Source organism: Crocuta crocuta, unplaced genomic scaffold, assembly GCF_008692635.1.
Source record: "Crocuta crocuta isolate KB4526 unplaced genomic scaffold, BGI_CrCroc_1.0 scaffold154, whole genome shotgun sequence".
Classification (NCBI taxonomy): domain Eukaryota; kingdom Metazoa; phylum Chordata; class Mammalia; order Carnivora; family Hyaenidae; genus Crocuta; species Crocuta crocuta.
Genome location: NW_027530545.1, coordinates 3,859,551 through 3,882,560, shown reverse-complemented (window position 1 = coordinate 3,882,560; position 23,010 = coordinate 3,859,551). Strand labels below are relative to the sequence as shown.

Sequence of the window (23,010 nt, the reverse complement as noted above, 5' to 3'; positions counted from 1 at the left end):
CTGTTTTGTAATTAGGCGTGGACATGTGACCAAGTTGTAACCATGAAAAGTGAGGATCCATGTGCGTCATGTCCAGGCTGGCATGTGTCTCTCCCCACCAGCTGACCAGAGACCCACCCCCCTAAGGCCAAGGGCCCCAAATGATGGGTGGAAGAAGCTTTCTGCCCAATCCTCCTCTCTCTCACTCTACGCCTTCCTCCTAGCTGAGGGACACCTGTCTCAGACTGTTAAATGAGCAACAGTAATCTCCCACTGTGTTTAAATCAGTATGTATTTGGGGATCTATTTATTAAGGCAGACTGGCACTGTATTAATGTACTCAGCCATTCACATAATGGCTCGGAAGCATTCTGATTTCTTGAACTAAAATCTCAGTTTCTTTGTATATAGTCCTAGAAGCTAATGAATATTTTAAGCACAATTACCCAGAAGGCTCTTCCTTTGACAAATGTATACAGTTTGTACTCAAAGCACTGTTTGCTTTTTTCTTAAAAATACAGTATTTTTCTTTTTTCTTTTTTTAAAAAATTTTTTAATGTTTGTTTCTTGAGAGAGAGAGACAGAGACAGATGTGAGTGGGGGAGGGGCAGAGAGAGAGAGAGAGAGAGAGAGATTGGGAGTCACAGAATCCAAAGCAGGCTCCAGGCTCTGAGCTATAAGCACAGAGCCGGAAGCGGGGCTTGAACGCACGAACTGCGAAATCATGCCCTGAGCCAAAGTCGGATGCTTAACCGACTGAGCCACCCAGGTGCCTCAAAAAATACCATATTTTTCAAAATGCATTTGATGCTCTTAAAAAATACTTGGTAAGTTGGATGCGTGTACCATACTTCTCAGTACACACTATGTACCTTTTCTTCATTTCTATGAAGTCTTTGCTATTTGCATGTGGTTATTTTTATAAGGAGTACGTTCTACATTGTGAAGGAGCTTAGTACTTAGTATCAAGTCAGTATAGACTTTTTTCCATTTTTCTGCAAAACACAGCAACTCTTTCTAGACATTTTTCACAAAACTTAAATGACAAAAGTATTCGATGGCTAAAGAATGAGCCATATGAACAATAGGATACATGCAAAATACACCAATAAACTACAAGGTGATTTCTGGTGAAATGAACCCAGAACTAAGTATCCAAACAAGTACTATGCTCTACAAAACAGTCATTTAGGGAGGCTTATGAAAACATTTCTTGCACTCTTCTTTTGAGAAAATGCAGCACTTTTATACCTTCATGTGATACACGTGTATGCATACACACACACACACACACACCCATGTTCACACACACACACACACACACACATACACACACACACACACAGAGTTCCCAAGTGATACTACCAGCTTGACCGGCAAGTCACGACATTCATCAAAATATTCTATATTTTCGTTAATATATTGCATAAAAATAGGTTTGGTATGAATTCACTAACAAGCAAGGAAATAAAGACAAACACATACATTTAATTAAAACAAATGGGTTATTTTCCTTCTCAAGGTCCTTTCTCCCTTGGGGATTCAAGTCTATACTTCATAACTTCATATCTTCAGAATTCTTTCATTGTATTCTTCCCTGAATACTGAGTTAACTTTTAATTAGAGAACTTCTGCAATCGCTGGAAACACAGATCCACAAATCAATTTATCATACACGTTCGGTTAAAGGAAAATAAAAATACAAAAACATCTGTATGTCTCACCTCCCATCAAACCTGTGCTTCAGGAAATCAAAGAGGGCTTTCTGCATCATGTCTGTTACCTTTGCAGAGGTGAGAAAAAAAGAATGAGGCAAACACACGCAGAGAGACAGAGAGAGAGAGAGAGAAGTCAAAAGTGGGAGAGGTGGAAGGGAAGGGCACTTTGAACAAAGACCTCACACAGCCTGTTGTCTCGGAGGGATAGGGCAGGTTATCCTGGAAGGCTTTTTCATGCCTAACCACTTACATTTGCTCAAATTTCCCCCTTGGTTGTCCTCTAGGGTGCTGAGGAAAGAGCCAGCAGTGTTCACTAGACCTAAGGCCGACTCCCTTCCCTTATTAGGTTTTAGAAGTGCAGCCAAGAGACCACAATAGGCTGGCTTTACTCGCAAGTGCTGCCTGCCCTTGGTTCTCCTGAGTGGTGCTTGTCTCCAATGAGGAGGAGCTAGAGCTCTTCCCGCTAGCCCTGGGCTCAGCCACTTGCTCTGTGCATGTCGGTAGAAATTCTCCGTTTCTATAGATCACTCTCCTTGCTTTTCCTCTGACATTCCCCACTGAGAGGCAAAGGGGAGGGGGAGAGGAAGGAAGGAGGCAGATTTTAATGTCCCACCCCACTGAGTGTTATCTATGCTAGTGAGAAATCAAAAAGGCAACATCTGAAATGTTGTACATCTAAGCCTTCTCTCTTTTCCTTCTTACGTGGTATTAGGTAATCTCTGAACAAGTTCATTAATGCTTTTCCTTCTATGTGTCCTTGAGATAAATAAGAGAGAAATATTTGGTGGGATATGCCATCATCTTGAGCACCCAGCAAGGGGAGTTTGTTGGTGCTTTGAAGGTTTAGGTTTGCTGGCAGGTTGCCTACATTGTTCTCTTGTGTTGTTCATGCTCAATTATTTATTTATTAATTATTATTATTATTATTATTTTAAAGTGAGCTCTACAACATGGGGCTTGAACTCACCACCTTAAGATCAAGAGTTGCATGCTTTGCCACTGAGCCAGCCAGGCACCCCCATACTTGATTATTTCTAAAAGTAATGGGAATGGTTGAGACAGATATTCACTTTGAATTTAATGCAGAGCAAACCTTGACCAGAACTTTCCATCATAAATGTTTTAAGGGAGATATTTCTAAACAAATGATACATATAAAATAAGAAGCCTGCCAGAAAGGGAAGAAAGAGTGAAGGGCCACATGAGCCCCACACCGTGCCACCCGCCTTCACATTCGGGGAATTGGCTCCATCGGTACCTCTATGCAAGCAGACCCTGGAGAAGCAAGCTCCCAAGGCTGCCTCCTAGGTTCTTGATCAAGAACTGAAGCATAACAGACTGGTATTTGTACCTCATAACCCTTCAGTGACGGCCCCACTAACACCACCGGACGCATGGACGGCACAACATCGTAAGGAGGGATGTGCTCCGTCTGAAAAAGATGATTGGACAGCGTGACAAGGTGAGGCTAAGCAAGCCTTCTCAACAGCCATAGCAATCGTAATTCTCAGGTCAAGTGCAAAATGATTACCACAGGTCCCCACCAAGGAGGCTCATCCCTTATTCTATAGCCATTTGGGTCACTGAAATGGAACATGGCAGGCATGTGCGGATAGGAACCTTAAAGCAAGATGTAAAAAGGAAACACAACTTACCACTTTTTGCTTCTGTTTTGCTAAAAGACAACAATGAGAGCCATATCAAAATATGTAATCTCTGTAAATGATAGCACATGATTTTAAAAGATGGAAGGATGTACCAATTTGTCCCTATAATTCTCATCATGTTACTATTATCCACTCTGTGGAGCACTACTCTATTACTTCATTCTGCATGAGACAATTTTGAAGACAAATGAAAAAACAGACAACTTCTCCCCGTACGAATGACCTTATATCCTGATTTCATGTTGGGTGTGGAGGGGGGACAGCAGGAAAACACTAGAAGTTCTGGGCAAGTCATAGGCCATACGTCGTTTCCTGATACACACAGCATACAGTGTGGCTGAGAACAACTTAGAATAAATACAATTTGATAAAAAGGAATTAATAACAATGATTGGGGTAAAAACGATCACTTTAATCACCAGTTACTTTTGGATTTGTAATTTTGATGAACCATGGGAAAATTCTGCAGTCGTTTGTATGTTCATTAAGGTTTTTGCCTACTTTCTGGGATACTGACATACTTTTCCTACTATGCTGTTCTTAATTTCAAACACATTTCTAACCAGTTATTCCTGTTCTTTCTTGTCTGTAATAGTGCCATGCTGCGATGACCTAAATGTCCAACAAGTGGGGATGAGGCAAAACACGTTCGATACCTGATTAAACTGGTTTTGTTTGGCCATCAAAGTGGGTCCAGTCCATTTGTGGACAACCCAGAGATCTAGTTCAGTTCAGAACCCAAGATATGAGGAAGGAATCATCCAAGCAAGGACCCAGCACTCAGAACTACGTCAGAACCAACCACGTTTCCTGCAGTTATGGTAGGCTGGGCTAGACGTTACACTTGTCCTTCTGAGTTGGTAATACTGGATGTCCTAATGCAGCATCAATTCTGGGCCAGAACAAATTAGACAATAGAAGTCAGGGAACGTGGTAGAAGGAAAATTCCTGCTTGAATGTCTCCATAATTATCAAATATATAACAACTCTTGATTGGACCACCACTGTCCCGTCATTTCCATGAATTCTAGAGCTTGGCTATCTGCTTTCCAAATAGAAATGAGGTCATCTGGACCCGTTTTCTGCTTCAATTTTCCCAATCTCCACAGCCCAGGCTATACCATCTTAAAGTTCCCCAGGGAGACTGAAATAGAGCATTTACTTGAGAGTCTACAACTTTTTTTTCCTTTTTAATTGGCTTTCACCATCTTAAAGTCTGTTGGGTTCTTGGGTGGAATAATGAACTTGCTTCAGATTGGTCTGCACAATGGACAGTTACTGGCTGTGGGGGGTAAACAAGATTTTTCAAAATTAGATTATAATGATTTGAATTGTTAGTATCACAAGTACCCTTTAAATCAAATCATATTACTATAGAAAGCAAATGAGCAATGAAGAGTTAAGTAGAAGAATCTTTAAATCAAAGCCTTAAGTTATTTCCAAATTAGTAAAACTACTGTATGTATGTTCAAATACTAAGAAAAAAGACATTCCACTAAAAAAAAAACCCTAAACCTCTCACCTGTTGATGTGGGTGTTGCTCGAAATGTCCCTGATACCATTTCTCCAAGACTTGAAGAAGAATTCCCACTGGATTTCCTAGGATATAGAAAAGGAACTTAGGACTCATTCCCCAGATTCCATGAAAATAGAACTTGAGAGTACAAAGCTTTCTTTGGCCTAAATTCTACTAAATAATTCAAAACACACCAAATCCTGCTTTGGAGAAGAACTTCAAGAATCTGTCCAAATGTTGTCTTTGACCTATTTCTCAGAGAAAGTGAGGAACAAACTGGGACCTGGAAATACTTTGCAAAAGTATCTCTCCTAGCTATTCAATCCAGAAATTAGGCAGAAAAATCATTGACAGAGATACGCTTGTGAACTGATGCTTAAGAGCAGTCACCAGTGCACTAGTCAGATGTCAAACACAGCTCAAAACAGCTATAAGACCTAGAAGAAAATTTTTTTTTAAAAGTGACTTTATGGGTGGTGCCCAGGTGGCTCAGTCGGTTAAGCATCTGACTCTTGATTTCGACTCACATCAGGATCTTACTGTTCCTGGGTTCGAGCCCCATATTGAGCTCCATGCTGACAGGCAGTGTGAAGCCTGATTGAGATTCTCTCTCTCCCTCTCTCTCTGCCCCTCCCTTACTAACAGTGTCAGCTCTCTCTCAAAATAAATAAACTTTAAACATAAATGGGAGTCAGAATTAAGAAAAAATGGTAAGGATTTGGTCACAAAAAATATTATTGGTGACCCATTGGGCAATTGTTCCATTGGTCTCCTTGTTGCTTTGGAAGCTTCCCAGGAGCCCACAGAGGCCCTTTGGGAACCCACCTTCCTACTTCTCCAGTGCTCTTCACTTTCAGTGCTTGAGAGTATGGTCTTTAGGTCAGAACTATCTCATTTCTCATCCTGGCTTTGCCACTTACTAGTTGTGGAAACTTGGCACATCATATTCCATATTCCATATTCTTTGAGCCTTAGTTTCCCTAGCTACAGAAGTTACACCTCACAGTATTGTATAAGATCATGTCTGTGAGCTCTTGGTTTTACTCCTGGCCTGTCACAAAAAAAAAAAAAAGCTTTTATTTAAATGTACATAATAACATTATGAAATAGTAATAATAAAATAACAACTTTGGAAATGATATAGTTCATTTATTATTTCATTCAACAAATATTTATTGAGTATCCACTGTTCTAGAAGCCAGGAATACAACAATAGGGGCAAAGACAAAATCCCTTCCTCACAGGGACAGATTTTTTTTTTAATATTTTTATTTATTTCTAGGAGAGAGAGAGAAAGAGAGAGAGAGACAGCGTGAGCAGGGGAGGGTCAGAGAGAGAGGGAGTCACAGACTCTGAAACAGGCTCCAGGCTCTGAGCCGGCAGTCAGCACAGAGCCCGACGCGGGGCTCAAACCCACTAACCGCGAGATCATGACCTAAGCGAAAGTCGGACGCTTAACCGACTAAGCCACCCAGGCGCCCCTCACAGGGACAGATTTTGCTGCGGGAGATATCACTATCAAACAGGTGAACAGGTAAGTACATAGTATTTCTGACAGTAAAAACTGCAATACAGAAAACTAAGCCAGGAGAGAGATAGGAAGGAAGGGAAGGGAAGTGGGTACAATTTTAAAGATGGTGGCAGAAAAGGGGTCACTGAAAAGATCGTATTTAACAAAGATCTGAAGCAGATGAAGGAGTGAGCTGGTGGAAATATGAAGAAAGGGGTTCCAATAAGAAAAAACTAGCAAGAACAAAGGTCCTAAAGCAGCAACATGTGTTCGTCGTGTATTTAAGGAGTAGCAACAGAGACAAAACAAGAGAAGAAGGGCTAAGAAGAATTAATAATTAATAATATTATAGGCATGTTATATACTAAAGAAGATTGATAATTAAAAGTGGGGCTAACTGTACCTTTGTGATGTTTTACCACTATTTAAGAAGTTCCCATGAAGACAAAGGCAAAAGGGCTCCTCTAAAGAACAGAGGAGTTTTTGAAGCAGAAAAAGATCCAATGGAAAAAGGAAGTGAGAGTCAAGAGAAAGAACCGCTTCTATTTTAGGTCTTTCAAAAAATGGAAACACATATTAAATTCATGCTTCATTGTAGCTTCTCAATATATGCAGGTTCAGGATGATTCTGATTTCTTTTCTCAGGCTTTGCTTATATCTTTGGGACCTACAAATACCTGCACTCTGAGATTTTTGCGGCTATTTTGTGAGTGTACCACAGGTTACATCTGAGGTTAGACCGAGTCTAACCATGATCAAGAGATGGTAGGTGCCGTGATTGGAGGCGATGTCTCTAGTCTTGGGACGGTGCCCCATGTACCACTGCATTCCATGCCACTTGAGAGAGTGTCTCTGAAAGTTAACCAGGAAGAGCCCTGATGCCGGATCAGGTCAGGTTCCCAGTACTGGGAAAGAATGCCCCATGATCCTCACCAAGGAGAGCTTTAATTTCCAGGAGGCTTTGCTGAGGCCACAGACAAGTCTCCACTGTGGAATTCATGTCAATGCCAGTGATGTCAGGCTTTAGCATGCGGTGGGGAGAGTGAACTCTCTGAAACCCCTCTGTGTCAACGTCAGAAACACCTCGTACACAGAAAAGTACCTTTTACCCTCAAAGCATACATATTTAACCTAATAAGCAAACTTGAAAACATCATCTTATTTTTCTACTCACCTCCCAAAATAAGTTTATAAGAAGGAAGGAGCCTTACCCTCCGTGAAAACGTCCCCTTTTCTGTTCTTGCTGAATCCGTATGTTCTCCAGTCTAAGTGGACTTGGGATGAAGCCAATCTCACAGCCTTCTTTTACCAGCCTTCCTATCCACCAATCATTGTTATATTTCTGGAATGCAGAAATAAAACTGTTATCAATAGTAATTCACTTATCTTCACATTCCATTAATTAATTTCTGGGGGTCAGAAGAACCAAAAATACACACTTTATATTATATTATGTTATGTTATGTTATGTTATGTTATGTTATGTTATGTTATGTTATGTTATGTTATGTTATGTATGTTATGTTATGTTATGTTATGTTATACATATCTGAACTGTATTGAATAAAGCCAAAGTCTACAAATGTTTTATCTAAAGGCCCAGATAGTAAATATTTTAGGCTTTGGAGGCCACATGGTTTCTGTTGCAACTACTTAAATCTGCTGTTGTCACATGTAAGTGGCCACAGACAACAAGCAAACAAATGAGCATGGCTATATTTCAGTTAATCTTTTCTTTCCAAAAAAGACAGCAGGCTTTAATCAGCCTGCAAGCCACAGTTTGCCAATCCCTGGAGTAAAGTTGGGTTCTAATCTTTGGATTCCTTTGGTCCTTGTCAAGAACCCCTAGCCACTTCTTAAGGAATAGATAGTATAAGGAAAATTATGCATCAATGTAACTGGAACCCTGGAGAACAAGACAGACAAGTCTGAGATGAAATACATTCAACTGTCAGTTATTTTTCAAAAGCTCTCAGGTAAAGATTCCACAATATTGCCTGTAATCTACTCTCACTGGAGAATTGCAATCTTCCAAACACAGGTTTACAAATTTATTTATTTATTTATTTATTTATTTATTTATTTTTAGAAATTAAGGTCCATCTCACTACCTGCTGAAAAAGAAGCCTACTCTTACAAAAGAAGTATATAGTATATATGTGGAATTTTTGAAATAATCTCCAATGGCCTGAAGTCCAATAGAAACACTAGGATTTCCATTTATATAAAGTTCCATGACACATAAATTCAGAAAATAAACCCACACAACTTCTTCAGCCAATATGAGGTAAGACTCTGTGAACATGATCCTATTCAGCAAAGTTGCATTTGGAAATACAGATTTGCTGACGCCTAGATCAGAAGGTATATTTAATCCAAGCCACCTGCCTCAAAGGAAGGTTTCAGGTAGATGATTTTTAGAATGCAGGTATCAGTCCTATTGTTTACAATCAGAGATGATTCCAAAAACTCTGTCTTCATCAGTGTGGGGCAAAGTAATTCTCTCTCTTTTTGATCCAAAAAGTATCTGCTTTTTCTCAAAATGAAAAACTATATGTAGTACACTTTGCATAGGTCAGAGAAAAGGGAAATTTATATGTATATGACATTGATACACTGTGAAGGAGGAATGGATGGTTTCATTAACTCATTGCAGCATGAAATTCTGCATAGCTTTGAGTAATTCTCAGCAACAGCCTCACACTTAAAAGCAAAATGATATGCTTTAGGGATTTGGCCTTTATTATGCCCCCAGCTCCTACACAAGCCATGCATGGCATGTAGTATGAGGCTGCACTGAAGAAATGTGAGTTGACCTAATATAAAGTCTTGAACAATCTAAGTCATGGTTTTTCCGTCTTCCCATCTTTTATTTCAGAAAAACAGGCCTGAAATAACAGGCCTGTTTATTTTGGATTAACAAAAGGCAAGAGAGCCCTTTTAAAAGCCTTGGTGCACAGGTCTCGAGTTCAGATTTTATTGTGGGGACAAAGCAGATGATGAGTCAGTGTCCTAGGGATTAAGTTACTTCCTGAACTTTAAGTTAGCCCCCTCGAACACTAATTTATTAAATGGCACCCAAGTGACCTTGAGGGGGGCTTCCTGAAATGGTTAATGGCAGCTTCCCAACCTGTTTCAGCCTAGTGCTAGGAAACAGCGAAAGTTCGGTGACAACCGGGCTCAACGTAAATGAAAAGTTCTTTGAGTTACCCTGCAGGAAGTTGCTAAGTACGTTCAGGAGCTTAACACATTTGTCATTTGGTATATGTGATAAGCAGAACTGTAGCTTTTCTCTCTGGTTAAGCTTCTCATTACTGAAAAAAGTGTTTAAAACGGTGCATGAGATGGCCTTTTAGGTGACAGATGAGAGAGGAGGCTGCAACCTGATTACAGAAATGTGTGCAAATGCTGATGTTCCAGGAGCGTGTGCCAGTGTTCTGGGAAGGTCACCTTAGTGTTGCTCCAGTCCTCATTTTCATCTCCCTAACACGATTAGCACTTTCTCTTTCTAAGATGTTTTATCTGTTATAACAAGGTCTGAAAACAAGGGGCTCTAATCCACATAGGATTACCAGCTCAATATCATTCATCCACCTGCCGGTGTGAAGAGAAAGTCACTGATCAAGGGACCTGTAGATCAAAAAAGCAACCAACAGCACAAACAGAGAATACTGATGGAATGGAGGAAAGCAATAAAATACAGCAAGACTGGAATGAAAGCGTAAGTGGGTATGGATAAAATATGTGAGAACTTCTCTTTTTAAAAAATTTTTAAAATGTTTATTTATTTAGAAAGAAAGCACATAATCAGGGAAAGGGCAGAGAGAGAGGGAGACACAGAATCAAAATCAGGCTCCAGGCTCTGAGCTGTCAGCACAGAACCCAGTGTGGGGCTCAAACTCATGAACCATGAGATCACACCCTGAGCTACAGTCAGACGCTTAATGTACTGAGCCACTCAGATGCCCCTAGAACTTCTCTTACCTTTTAACGTTCTGCTTCTCCTTGGAAACAGTGAGTGTTAGTGACTAATGAACATGGTTTGGTCAGTTTTGATGGAAATGGTGAGACAATCGACTTAACTATTTAGATGCTGGGGCACATGTTTCAAGCTGAGAGTCCCTACTCTACTTGGCAAATGTGGATATCCTCACCGTACACACCTTGAGAATGCAGAAGCCATCAAGTCAGTCCTACCCGAGCTTCCTGTTACCAAGGCTCTGAACTGTCTGTGCCTTCACCCATCCCTTCCCTGGATGTTACAATGAGAAAGTGGTCCCCTTGCTGTCAAAAATCTCCCCCCACCCCCACCTCATTCAGGGTCTGGATCACACCCTTATTACCTACCCCAAAACCTTACTCCATTGATTATTTCTCTTTCCCATCAACCTTTCCCTCTCTCTGTCTGTTAATATCAGCCTGTGCAAGTGCTCCAAGAGCTTCTCTTTCAAAGAAAACCTCTTTTGACTTCATATCCTCCTCAGTCTACTACCTGGTCTATGTCAGCTTCCTTGAAAGCATGATCTATGCTTACTAAACATATTTCCTAACCCCCTTCCCTCTTCATCCCCTTTCATCTGGCTTCCAGACCATGGTCCCAGTGACTTCCATGCCACTGACCACCATGTTGCCAATCCAACGTCCATTCCTCACACCTCATCTTAGGCGACATGTCACACCATTCACCACAGCTGACTTCTTCCTCCTTTATCCACACTCCTCTCTTGATGTCTATGTATTGCTCTGTCCTAGTTTTCATCCTATATCTCAGGCTTCTCCTTTTCAGTTTCCTTGTTTGTTGAGTGATTTCACATAGTCCACCTCTGCAGGACGGAATTCCTGCACAGATGTTTATAATTACAATATCCGTTGTAAATGGTGCCTCGTGAGTAGGGTGCCATGCCACCAAACTCCTGTTTCCCTAAGTTGGATCTATAGATCTGTGACTCTGCAGTCATACAAGGTGATTAAAAGGTGACTAGGGGACCACAGGTGTGTCCTAAATCCATTCTATGATGACAGTGATCCAATATATTCAAGGTGTGATAATGCAAACAATGATCTCAGTCTTCTAAAACTCAGTGAGAATGAATGGATTTGAAAAGCCCAGCAAATTAAATGAGGTAACACACTGGCAGTTCCTCAAGGCTCCTCTCTAGTTTGGCTCAGAGCTGATTCAAGCTCTCGCCTTCCAGCAGATGCAGAGAATCCTACATTTACCTCTTTAATGTGGAGAAAGTCCTTGGCATCGAAGGAGATGGCCGTGCTCGGAACAGGCACATCCTCATCCAAGGCGCCACAGTAGCTCACGTTCGTCTTCACAGCAAATGCTACAGGCTTGGACTGTGGGCAGAGCCATGGCATAGGGGGAGGGGAGGAAGACAGAGCAAGATTTTTCATATTGAAAAGTATAATAAGTGGCAGTACCAGACTCTTTCCAAACAGGTGTCTCCAGTGGGTTCCCTGGCAGCACAGAGAAATCTGGAGCGATGACTCTAAACGTGATTCAACCAGATCAGCCCAACCATTTCCCCTCTCCGTGGTACTTTCCAACATCCTAATGAAAGAATCCTACCCTAAGTATTGCGGACAGATGGAAAGATGGGAAGAGGCTCTCTGCTCTTTCCTTTAGTCCTAAAACTTATATTTTTTATTTTAGAGGATAACAGATGTCCCTTGGGATACAGGAAACATGTGCTAGGTCTTCCATTAAAAGGTGGTGGTAGGAGTAAAAGAAATATTTTTGAAATTGCCTCAGATTTCTGAAAACCTGTGAGATCCCACTCAGTAGAACACCTTGTCCTGCTAGGAAGAAAGAAAAGGCCAGTCAGGGTAGACAGGAAGGACAAACCTCATCTTCTCCTTAGGTTACAAAAGCTGGGTCTGAAACTCTTTTGAGACAAATTCTTCCTCAGCAAAGTGCTTGGGCCGGTGCAGCCTTGCAGAGGCTATGCAAACCAAGAGCCCAAGCTAACGGCGCTGTGGCTGCCATTTGGGTGACCACAAAAACACCCTGAAAGAAAACTAAAACAAAAATTAGCCACAAATGTGAACACAAGGTTCCTGCAATCTGAGGCTACCTTGTTCGTGGCTCATTTGTTTGTGTGCTGAGAACGTGAGTGGGGAGCAACAGCTGAGGCGAGACCCCAGCTAGGGTCTTACTGACGCCCCTTCACAGGCACCGCCTCAAACCCCCTTTGGCCAACTGAGGACAGACAGCACGGGTGTTGCAGCAAATGGCGATGCCTCATTCCTGGCACCATTCTCTCTTACTGCTCTTATAAAGATTTTATTGTAAAAACAGAGAAAGGAAGGAATTCATATTATTTGAGTTTCAGTTTTTCTTCTAAAAGTTAGAAAGATTGGACCAATATGCTTTAAGGGGTCTGTCACAGAAGGCAAGGAAGAGAAGCTGGCCGTGACCCCTGTCTTATATTTTGCTATTATGCATAAAACCTCATCGGACAAAAGGAATCTATGCTAAAAAAACAAAAACAAAAAGTCTGAAAGACATAGAATAGGAGGTCCCTAGTGACTCTTCCAATTCTAAGATTCAAAAATGCAAACTGCTCCTGCTACCTCTTATGGGTACAGAGTTGGGGATGGAGGCTGCCGGAGGTGGGGGGTCGTCCCTTTGTATAATAGCTGAAGTTCTATTTTAGCAATGCCTTTTACTGCACATCTTTGTTGAAATGCTAATAGTTGTTCAAAGCTCTGAACTTCACCCTGAACTTGAGATAGGAAACTGAAACCAAGAGGCAAGCGGTAGAGAGACCAACAGGGAGATCCATAGAATAGGGCACGTGTAGCCTGTAATGAAGGCTGAGGTCATGGACAATGAGGGGTCAGGATAGAGAACCTATACATTAGGAGGCTCTCAACCAACATTGGGAGTGGCAAGCTTAGTATTAGCCACAGCTGTGAAGTTGGAATATAGCCAAGAATTCACCCCCAAACCTAACACAAAGGGTGAAGAAGGGTCAGTGCCTCAGGAAATGGCCCCCTGGGAAAGTTACTAGCCTCTCTTAAGGGGATGAATGGATCAGGGAGCCTTGAAATCTGGTGCCTTATTAGGGTGATCCTAAAATGATTGTTCCAGAGGAATTTGAGGCAGGGGAAGAGCGGCTGATACCTGCTGAGCCAACATGCCACTTTGGAACCAAAGAGGGGCAAGAAAGTCACCTTTGCTCTCTCAAGCTGGATAGCGGCTTGTTGCTCTCTCTCTTGCCGAATCGCTTCCCGATCCTCTTCCAAAGAGACATCGGAGTCAGACGGCCTGCTCGTGTAGGAATCCGCTGAACCCTGGGAAGGAAAACCCGCAGTGGTTTCAATGAGGTGATGTGGCGCTTCTAAAACTGTCACATCGTAACAGCATCCTGGAGTGAGTTCTTTTCGCTGGCATGGGGTTTGATGCACACACTCGGTGCCTCTGTTGCGAGTATACATTTAGACGGCAGAATACAGAGAAGCAGCTGAGTAATTTGGAAAGTAGGAATGTTGTGAAGGAAAATATTTTGACTAGATTAAGCGCTAGGAAGTGAACTGCAATGAAAATTATGTGATATTGGGTCCCAATTCTTCTTGTTTTACGCCTGGTTTATATTAAGCTCACATTAATTTGTAGACCTGAAGTTTCATTCCATTCTCTCTTTTATATATACATCTAAAGGAAAAAGAGACTCAGCCCATGATGAAAGCTAAATTCTACCTGTATCTTGGGCTACAGAAGATAGATTTATCTAAGACTGCAATACAGGAAACCAAAAGCCTGGATTACTACATGAGTTCCAGTATCCACACCATCGGATATTAAAATTTCAGTCATTGTCCTATAGCAGCCATACTTGGTCACTATGGCCACCAAGCCATGAACTTCAAGGATGAAAGGACAAGGATGTCCTCAACTGAAGCTCACACCTAGAAGGGCTATTTGAGCAACCCTGAAATCCATTCTGAGAGAAGTGACAAGGTACTAGGGGTGCCTAACATCACTCAGTACTCATGCCGTAAGAGCTGAAAACTACGGCAGCTAGTTAAAAGTTAAAAAACCAAAAAACCCCTTTAAGTTTGCCTCTGATTGCTAACAGAACATCACCCTTACAATTTCCTTAAGCTAGCATTACCAGCTGATATTTGCATAGATGATGGCATTTACACAGCAGAGGTATTGATGGAAATGGTGTATTTGGCATTTTTCATAAATCATGCACAGATTTTGAGAAGCACAGCCTAATCCATATAGCTGTGAATTTGCTATCCACCGCAAAAAAAGAACTCTAAGAATGGATGACCGCTGAAATGGATCCTTTGAAAGTTTTTCTAGGGGCGCCTGGGTGGCTTAGTCGGTTAAGCGTCCGACTTTCGCTTAGGTCATGATCTCGCGGTTCGTGGGTTCGAGCCCCGCGTCGGGCTCTGTGCTGACTGCCAGCTCAGAGCCTGGAGCCTGTTTCAGAGTCTGTGACTCCTTCTCTCTCTGCCCCTCTCTTGCTCACGCTCTCTCTCTCTCTCTCCTAGAAATAAATAAAACATTAAAAAAATTTAAAAAAAATGAAAGTTTTTCTAAACTTAGAAATGTTAGCATTAGCACAGATTTTCCTGGTAGTCTAGAACAGTACTTCCTGGTTAGAGGTTCTATCAGAATGCCCAAGAGCCATTCTGGTTCTAAATTCTGCCTCTGCAACTTACTTTTGAAAACCTGATGCAATCAACTTCGGCCACTCCAGACTCGGTCTCTGCATACGCACAATGGGGACACTGCTTACTTCAAAGAATTAAATGGAATAAGACATAATAACAGCTAATGTTTACTTAACTCTCACCATCGTAGCCACACAGAGCTAGCTGCTTATCTCTCTGAATCCTTGTAGCAGTGTAGAAGCCATGATTCAAACTTGGGTATTCAGCCTTCAAACCAGCAGTTTCAAACCCTACATACACTGAGTTGCACTGGATATTAAAATATTTACTCTAGGATCTGGCACGTGGTTAGCACATAATAAATGGCCATTCTCATTCCTATTTCCCGGTCCTGACAGCTCTACATTGATTAAAAGTTAACAGATTTTAATCATTCTTTCAACTCACTTGTAATATATATTCATAATAGCCCATCTTGAAATGCATCCATTTTTCTTATTGTATTTGTTGCTAAGAAAACACTACAGTTTTTCCCCAGCTTTGTCGAAATATAATTGACATGCGGCATTCTGTAAGTTTAAGGTATACAATTTTTTAAATTTGATATACTTATATAACTGCAAAATGATTACACTTTAAGTTTGGTAACTACAATGTCCCCAAATCCATGCACTTTTGAAAGTGCCCTTTATGCTTGTTGAGATGAGCACTGGGTGTTGTATGGAAACCAATTTGACAATAAGTTAATTTAAAAAAAAAAAGAAAGTGCCCTTTATGGAGGAAATGGATTTGTTAACCATATTATAACCAAATTCTTCTGTGCAAATCTACTGGGGAAAAATTTGGACCTACAAAATGGATAAATACAGGGTGACTGACTATTCTACAGATTCCTCATTACTGGAAAAAAAAAAAAAACCTACCTTGAAATCTTTAAACAAGTTCTCTTGGAACACATCTTTTGTCCAGATGCATAAAATCCAGAGTTAAGAGAGAAAGAAAACATTTCTAAAACATATATGAGAACGGTTTTGAGTTAGTTCTAGGTAATGATTTGCTGCAGTGTGATGTGTGCAGTAGATCTTTTTAAGATACTGGGCTGGCTACATGAAGATGTCTGGATCATAACATAATTATGATGCAGGAAGTCAGGAAGGAAGCACTTGCCTTGTTTTGAAAACATGTGCTGGGAGGCTAATAATGACCACAGGTCACAAGCAAGCCGGCTGCCTGATGGAACAGTAAGGCAAACGACCAAAATACACAATCTGCTGTTGACACAAGGAGATGGCTAATTCCTGAAACAACCTTAACGACTTTTCAAATCCTGGTGTTCCATCATCTCTGAGCACCCAAAAAGCAACTCAAGGATTCCTGCAAATGAACTTTATCTTGAAATGTGAACAAGGCTGTGAAAATTTCAAAATTACTTAAGTTCTACTATTGCCAAATGTGTAAAAGCAGAAACTTCTGTTTACTTCCCTATTTCTAAGAATATCGGTTGAAGGAAAGATAAAGCACTAGGGTATCCATTTGCACAATTTCAGTATTCGGTCATTTCAGCATTTACTTTTCTTTTTCTTTTTCTTTCTTTTCTTTCAATGCCGGCTACATTTCTGAATATAGAAATCATTGTTGCTGTCTCTCAGGATCCTAGGGAAAACAGAAGTCCAACGTCAAGAGCCCAAATTTGTCCCATGGATGTTTTCTGCCAGCTTGGCACAGAATTGGTTTCTTGTTTTTATTATTAGTTCTGTCTTGTTTCAGCTGGGTGAAAGAAAGGATAGACACATCCCAGGAGAAAGGAAGGAAAAGAAAATGAAAAGGATCTGCGTTATTTATAAAGACTCAGACAGAAGAACAATAGAGCCACGGAGAGGCAAGAGGGGAGTGCCTGGGCCAGACCAGAGGAAGGATCTGGAAGGGAAGGGGCTACAGGAAGCTTGGTACAACTGAGGGTTGGAGGGCGACTGCCAGAGAGCTGGTTAAACATTTGTGATCAGGCGTAGGGACCTGGCAGGAAGAGAACAATGCTAAATGCTAAGAGGATTTAAGTGAAGACGTAAAGGTTACTAGGTCTGGCAAATGCTGGAAAATGCTGCCCCATCACCTTTTCACTTTCCAGAATTCCATTTCATAAAATAGGCGAAGAGCAAGCTAGCCAGCTTACTAAGTGAGACGAGCCTGTGCAAGAGGCACGACAGAAGCCTCAAAAGTTCCTAAGCAGACACCACTGCAAGTCACATCCCTGGAGTCTCCGATGAACCAAGTAAAATCAGGAAAAAATGCATTCCAAAAAATGGAAATGCAAATCTCTTCATAAATATCATATGTATACATGCGTATACAGGTGTACATGCATATGTATATATGTAATTTTAAAAGCATCCTAGCGAACATCAAAAGAAACGCATTATCTTTCCATTAACCTAAGGCTTGGCGTCTCCCCCCCCCACTTTTATTCAATATTGAAAATAGATTCATGCCTTTCACAATCTTCTTGAGTACACAATACAAAACACTGATAGAAACATTGGAAAATCGGTTTACTGTTGTCCTGGAAGAAGGAAAGTGATCTCAAGTCAAGTAATGGAAGGGCTTCTTTTCATTCCCAGAGCAAGGGTACGATTTAGGGGAGAGAGCTGCCACATGCTGGCGGCCCAGCTGGTGTTGCATTTGACACCCTTGTCAGATCTTGCTGGCTGTGGATCGTGCACTTTGCTTTAACTTTCTGACTCTCAGTTTCCTCCCCTGTGAGATGAGGATAATAATAGACACCTGGCAGAATTTCCCAGTGTTTGGTTTGAGATGGAGTATCACCTCTTTTACCATCAATAGGGAAATTTAGGAAATGCAACCAACTCATCTTCAACTCACTAAAACTCTGGGTGGCTTTCAGCATTAAATTTTGGGCCGCCCTAGAGTTTTAGGGTTTACATCTTGTTCTTCAAAAACAAAAACAGCATTTCTAAGGCATAGTTTATCTACCATTAAATTCATACAGTTTAATTTTAAATGTACAATTCAATGATTTTTAATGAACTTACAGAACACAATTTAGACCACAATCTAGTATTAGAGTATTTCCAACACCTCTAAAGAGACCTATGCCATCTAAGCATCCACTTACTTACCATGTCCTTTTATTATTAATTTTTAAATGTTTATTTTAAGAGAGATCGAGTGAATGTGCACTTGCACACATGCAGGAGAGAGATAGAGAGAAGGAGAGAGAGAGAATTCCAAGCAGGCTACATGCTGTCAACACAGAGACTGACGCCAGGCTCAATCTCACTAACTGTGAGATCACGACCTGAGCTGAAATCAAGACTCAAACGCTTAACCAACTGAGCCACCCAGGCTCCCCTTACCTTGTCCTTTTAAAACTGAAATATACTTTCCTTCTTTATATGTAACTTTGGTATTTGTATTTTATTATTTTATTATTTATAGCTTATGAGTATTTTACTATTATGTCATTAAACTAGAGTACGAAGGGAGAGTTCACTAATGTTTGATATAAAATGCACTAATAGTGGAACAGAATCCTGTTCTTGCTGGAACTTCTCGGCTTTTGGGTCAGACAGTCTTGGGCCTCTCACTTGGTAGCTCAGCTCTTTGTTTACTGAACCTCTGGTCAGGTTTTGTAGTGACCACTGTGTGAGAGGAGAACAGCTTAACCTTCTGAGATTCTTTCCTGGTGCAAAATGGAAATGAAACCCTGCAGGGTTATGTTGGAGAATTAGTAAGAGACGATAGCACAACATAGTGAACAAGCACAACAATGGCATATACTAAACCCATGATGCTAAGAGAACTTTCTGCAATGATGGATGTTCTCTGGATGGGTGCAATCCAATATGGTAGCCGCTGGTCATAGGTGGTTATGAAGCATTTGAAATGTGACTAGTGACACCAACAAACTAGATTTTTCATTTTATTTTTAAAATGAAAATAAAATTTTTCACTTTTAAGAATTGTGGTTTTCAAAAAAAATAAATTTTATTTCAAATAATTTATATTTAAATACCCACATGTAGCCGCTGGCTACCATGTTGAGCTGTGTGAGAAATAAGCCCACCAATCCAATCAAAGGAAGGAATGGAGCACAATGAAGCAAGGCTTTAATCAATGTTCTTGCAAGAGCAGATGTCTGGTGGACAGGCACATTCAGGGAAGTTACAGCAGGCAATTTATTTCTTAGTACGCAAGTCCCTCCCCTGATTCCTCATTGGCTGAGTACTACAGAGGTTACAGCCTTACCTGCTGTCGCCTATGCCCATGTAAGGCAAAATGTAATCTGACTGGAACAAATGTACATTCCTTGAGGGGATGCAGAGACTTTAGTTCTTTGGCGCATGCTCATTGCAAAGCCCGCAAAATGGAGAGGGTAAGAACCGGGAAGTGAAGTGTCAGGGTATGGGGCTCCGTTGTGGAAGGGCGGGGCAGGGAGGTGGTTCATGCATTTTCCAATAGGTTGTAAACCTACTGTTCATTAGCACAGCTTTTATTTGGTACTTCTAAAAATGAATCATCTCCCTTCCTTCTCACAAGCTGTGCAGACGCAGACATTCCACGTGTCAGTTTCGCTTCCAGATCAGATAAGTGAATGTTCAACTTGGTGTAAAGTTGGTATGTGAATAGTTGCACTGTGTGGACTGATAGTGGAATGTCCGGAGAAACCTATCACTCCCAGAAGATTTGGTTTGAGCTTGTTTCTCTCCAACGAGCTTGTGATGACTGGGACAATGCATTTTTCCACACTGCAGAAAAACAAACCCTTTCTGGATTACTGTCCCAGATTTCCCAGGGTAAAAGGGAAAATAGCCCACTCACAAGGCTGCCCTAGGCAAAAAGGTCTCTTAGGCGTCCCTTATGTTTACAACCCCTCCCACTTTCTTACAGATGCTTTCTTCTCCTTTACCCCTTTCACCCTTGGAGACCAGGATCCAGGCTGCATCCCCAAGTACACAGGCCTTGTCAGTGTCTGGCACACAGCAGAGCCCGAGTTCTGTTGAAAGAAAGACACTCTTGCTCTCATCAAAATCTATCTATTCTTTATTCCATGATTTTAAGTTCTAAGATGGTTGATTAATTGATCAAAGTTTATGCTTACTGGGTGTGATGTTAGTTGTTAGCAATCACCCCAAAACCATGCGATTGATTTTTTTTTTAGTTTAATTTTATTTATTTTGAAACAGAGGTAGAGAGCAGGAGACAGAATCCCAAGCAGGCTCTGCACTGTCAGCACAGAGCCTGATGTGGGGCTCAAACTCATTAACTGTGAGATCATGACCTCAGCCGAAACCAAGAGTTAGATACTTAAACGACTGAGCCACCCAAGTGCCCCAAGACTTTAAAAAAAATTTTTTTTTAATGTTTATTCATTTTTGAGAGACAGAGAGACAGAGCATGAGCAGGGAAGGGGCAGAGAGAGAAAGACATAGCATCTGAAGCAGGCTCCAGGCTCTGAGCTGTCAGCACAGAGCCTGAAGCGGGGCTCAAACCCACGTACCACGAGATCATGACCTGAGCCAAAGTTGGGCACTAAACCGACTGAGCCACCCAGGTGCCCCAAGACTTTTTTTTTTTTTTTTAAGGATTGTGGTTTTCAATGCCTTATGGCCATTCCCAGCACTTTGGCTGAACAAGGAACTTTTGAAACTATATCTTAGAGATGACAATTTAACTCTGCTTTAAGGTACCTTCTGCCATTTCTTGTAATTAGGAGGTAGGTTGAAAGGATAAGGCAGCTCTGCAGCCCACTTCTACTTGACAGAAATCCAAGCTTCATTTTGGGGCTTCAAAGAGCAGTCAAGGGCAGCAAAGCAACAGGACAAATGGTTACTCAATCATTATGTTGAAACAGAGAAACTGGATGCTCCCCCCCCCCTTTTCTTTTCTTCACTCCTTTTCCAGCTTCTATTCTTGTTAGGGCCTGCATGCCCACCCTACTCTACATAGGCCTTGTAAATGCAAATAGCATATGTCTCCCTTGTAAGGGACAATGAGATAATGGTATCTTTGGAGTCTTTCAGCACTCTAAGGAGTGACTGGGTGGGGTCGTCATAAATGTTCTCCAAGACCACTGACTCCAAACACCTGACTTCTGGGAATGAGGAACTTATGAAGGACACCTGTCCTTGCTCTGACCAGTTCCTGGATGCCTAAGAGGACATGAGTACCAGACCACAACCATCAATAAAAACCTAGACTCTAAGCAAAGATGAAACTCATGCTCTTTTCCTTTCTGAGTCTCCCAGATGCTCTGTCCATATATATCTTCAGTAAACTCTGTTTTCACTTCCTGCTGGCTCACATTTAACTTCCATCTTGCGTAATGCCAAGGGCCTTCTTGGCTAGTCCAGTGGGGCCCCCTTTCTGGGTCCTTGGACCCAACCTCCTGGCATCAATGTGAGTTACTAACCATGGACTTTATATTATCCCATCAACCTTATGAAGTAGGTGATGATTATCCCCATTTTACATATGACGCATCTGAAGCTCTAGAGAGGCAATAAGAAACTTCCTCCGTGCCACGATCACAGGGCACTGTGCAGGGGGCAGGAGTGTGGGTACAATCTTTTAAAAATTTTTTCCACCACAAAATCAGATGCAAAAACTTATGTCCAACATTTTAGTTGCCTTCAGTAAACCAAAACAACATTCTGCAGTATTTTAATACTGATCATATACTAAAATTCACTATTTAGAATGACAGATGTAGGTAAAGAAATGGGAATCTGAGTCATAGAAAGTGAACTGAAGGCTACTTTTCAAAAGACATGTTTGCTAACTCCACACAATATCTCTAGATTATTATGGTTTTGGTTGGTGGGTTTCTTTGAGCATCTGCTATAATGACAGGATTTTGATGCTGCATTTTAGTTACTGGTAGGAAATTTTAAAATACCTTTGAGCACTTTCTTTTTCTCTTAAATGATAACTCCTCCAACTGTGTTGACACTACATATTTACAGACTATTTCTTATAATTAAATTATAATTATATATAAATACATAGTTAAAAATAAAGTGCCAGCTTTGTCTGAATGATTTTATTAGTGGAATCCAAATTAATGGGTTCTAATATAACTGTTTTACATAATTTATTTAAAAGGAAGTAATATTCATTTAGAAAACTTAACCAACCTCACCCTCCTTGCTATGCTGACTAGCTTGACAATTGCTGTAATTGCCTAATTTCAGATTGCTATTTCTTTCACTGCTGGCGGAGAAGACCCATTAACGGAGGTTCAAGAAAAACAGAGGAATGTCAACTGATCTCACAAGTACAAAGAGGGGAAGTGACAAAAAGGCCCGGATGGAGATGGATGGGAAATCTGTAAAAGCCAAAGCCTTTTAGGTGCTGTGGGAAAGGAGAATCGAAATGTGGGCTGAGAGCAGATTTGCGAATTAATCACTGGTGATTGGGGGAAGCAGGGCGGCAGATACTTTTTATACTGGGCGACTCTAACAACTGCAATTTCATATGGTTCTCCTGAAGATACTGGGGAAGATCAAAAGATAAAGATTACTTCCATAAAGGTATGGGCAAAAACTGTTTGATAATTAGCACCTAATCTTGTATACGTATGTAAGGAGTGTTGCATTGATGAACACAATTTAGTAGTAGATCAAATCCCATCTGTGAGACTGAAGGGTAACATAACTTGAAAAGGTCATGATCAGGGCTTTTGTTTTTTTGTTTTTTGTTTTTGTTTGTTTGGCATCCAATAAGAAACTGTATCCTAAAGGTGGGGATGGTGAGATTACGGGGTTCGTTGTCTTTTTGGGAAAGCGGAAGTGATCACCTTCTGGGAAGGTGGCCTCCAGCAATCACACTTTACCACGGTACAGGCCACAGAACAACATCATGGGACACTGAGCAGCCGCCCCAGGAACCAGTCCTGCCTGGTCAAAACTTAGCGAGAGCTTCTGACCAAGCCACACGTGAGTGCCTTGGCAGCTTCACCTGACTGAT

General features: G+C 41.2%; 1 protein-coding gene across 1 annotated transcript in view; it reads right to left on the bottom strand.

The window, feature by feature from the left end:
- The window catches only part of CACNB4 (calcium voltage-gated channel auxiliary subunit beta 4), a 235,245-nt gene that overhangs the window by 29,967 nt on the left and 182,268 nt on the right, over nucleotides 1-23,010 (bottom strand). Inside the window, exons 3-9 of the mRNA XM_077767831.1 lie at nucleotides 13,573-13,692; nucleotides 11,611-11,733; nucleotides 7,602-7,732; nucleotides 4,887-4,963; nucleotides 3,353-3,372; nucleotides 3,049-3,129; nucleotides 1,704-1,762 (exon numbers count right to left, since the gene is read on the bottom strand). Of these exons, the coding sequence (XP_077623957.1) occupies nucleotides 1,704-1,762; nucleotides 3,049-3,129; nucleotides 3,353-3,372; nucleotides 4,887-4,963; nucleotides 7,602-7,732; nucleotides 11,611-11,733; nucleotides 13,573-13,692 (611 nt within the window). The remainder of the gene's footprint in view (nucleotides 1-1,703; nucleotides 1,763-3,048; nucleotides 3,130-3,352; nucleotides 3,373-4,886; nucleotides 4,964-7,601; nucleotides 7,733-11,610; nucleotides 11,734-13,572; nucleotides 13,693-23,010) is intronic.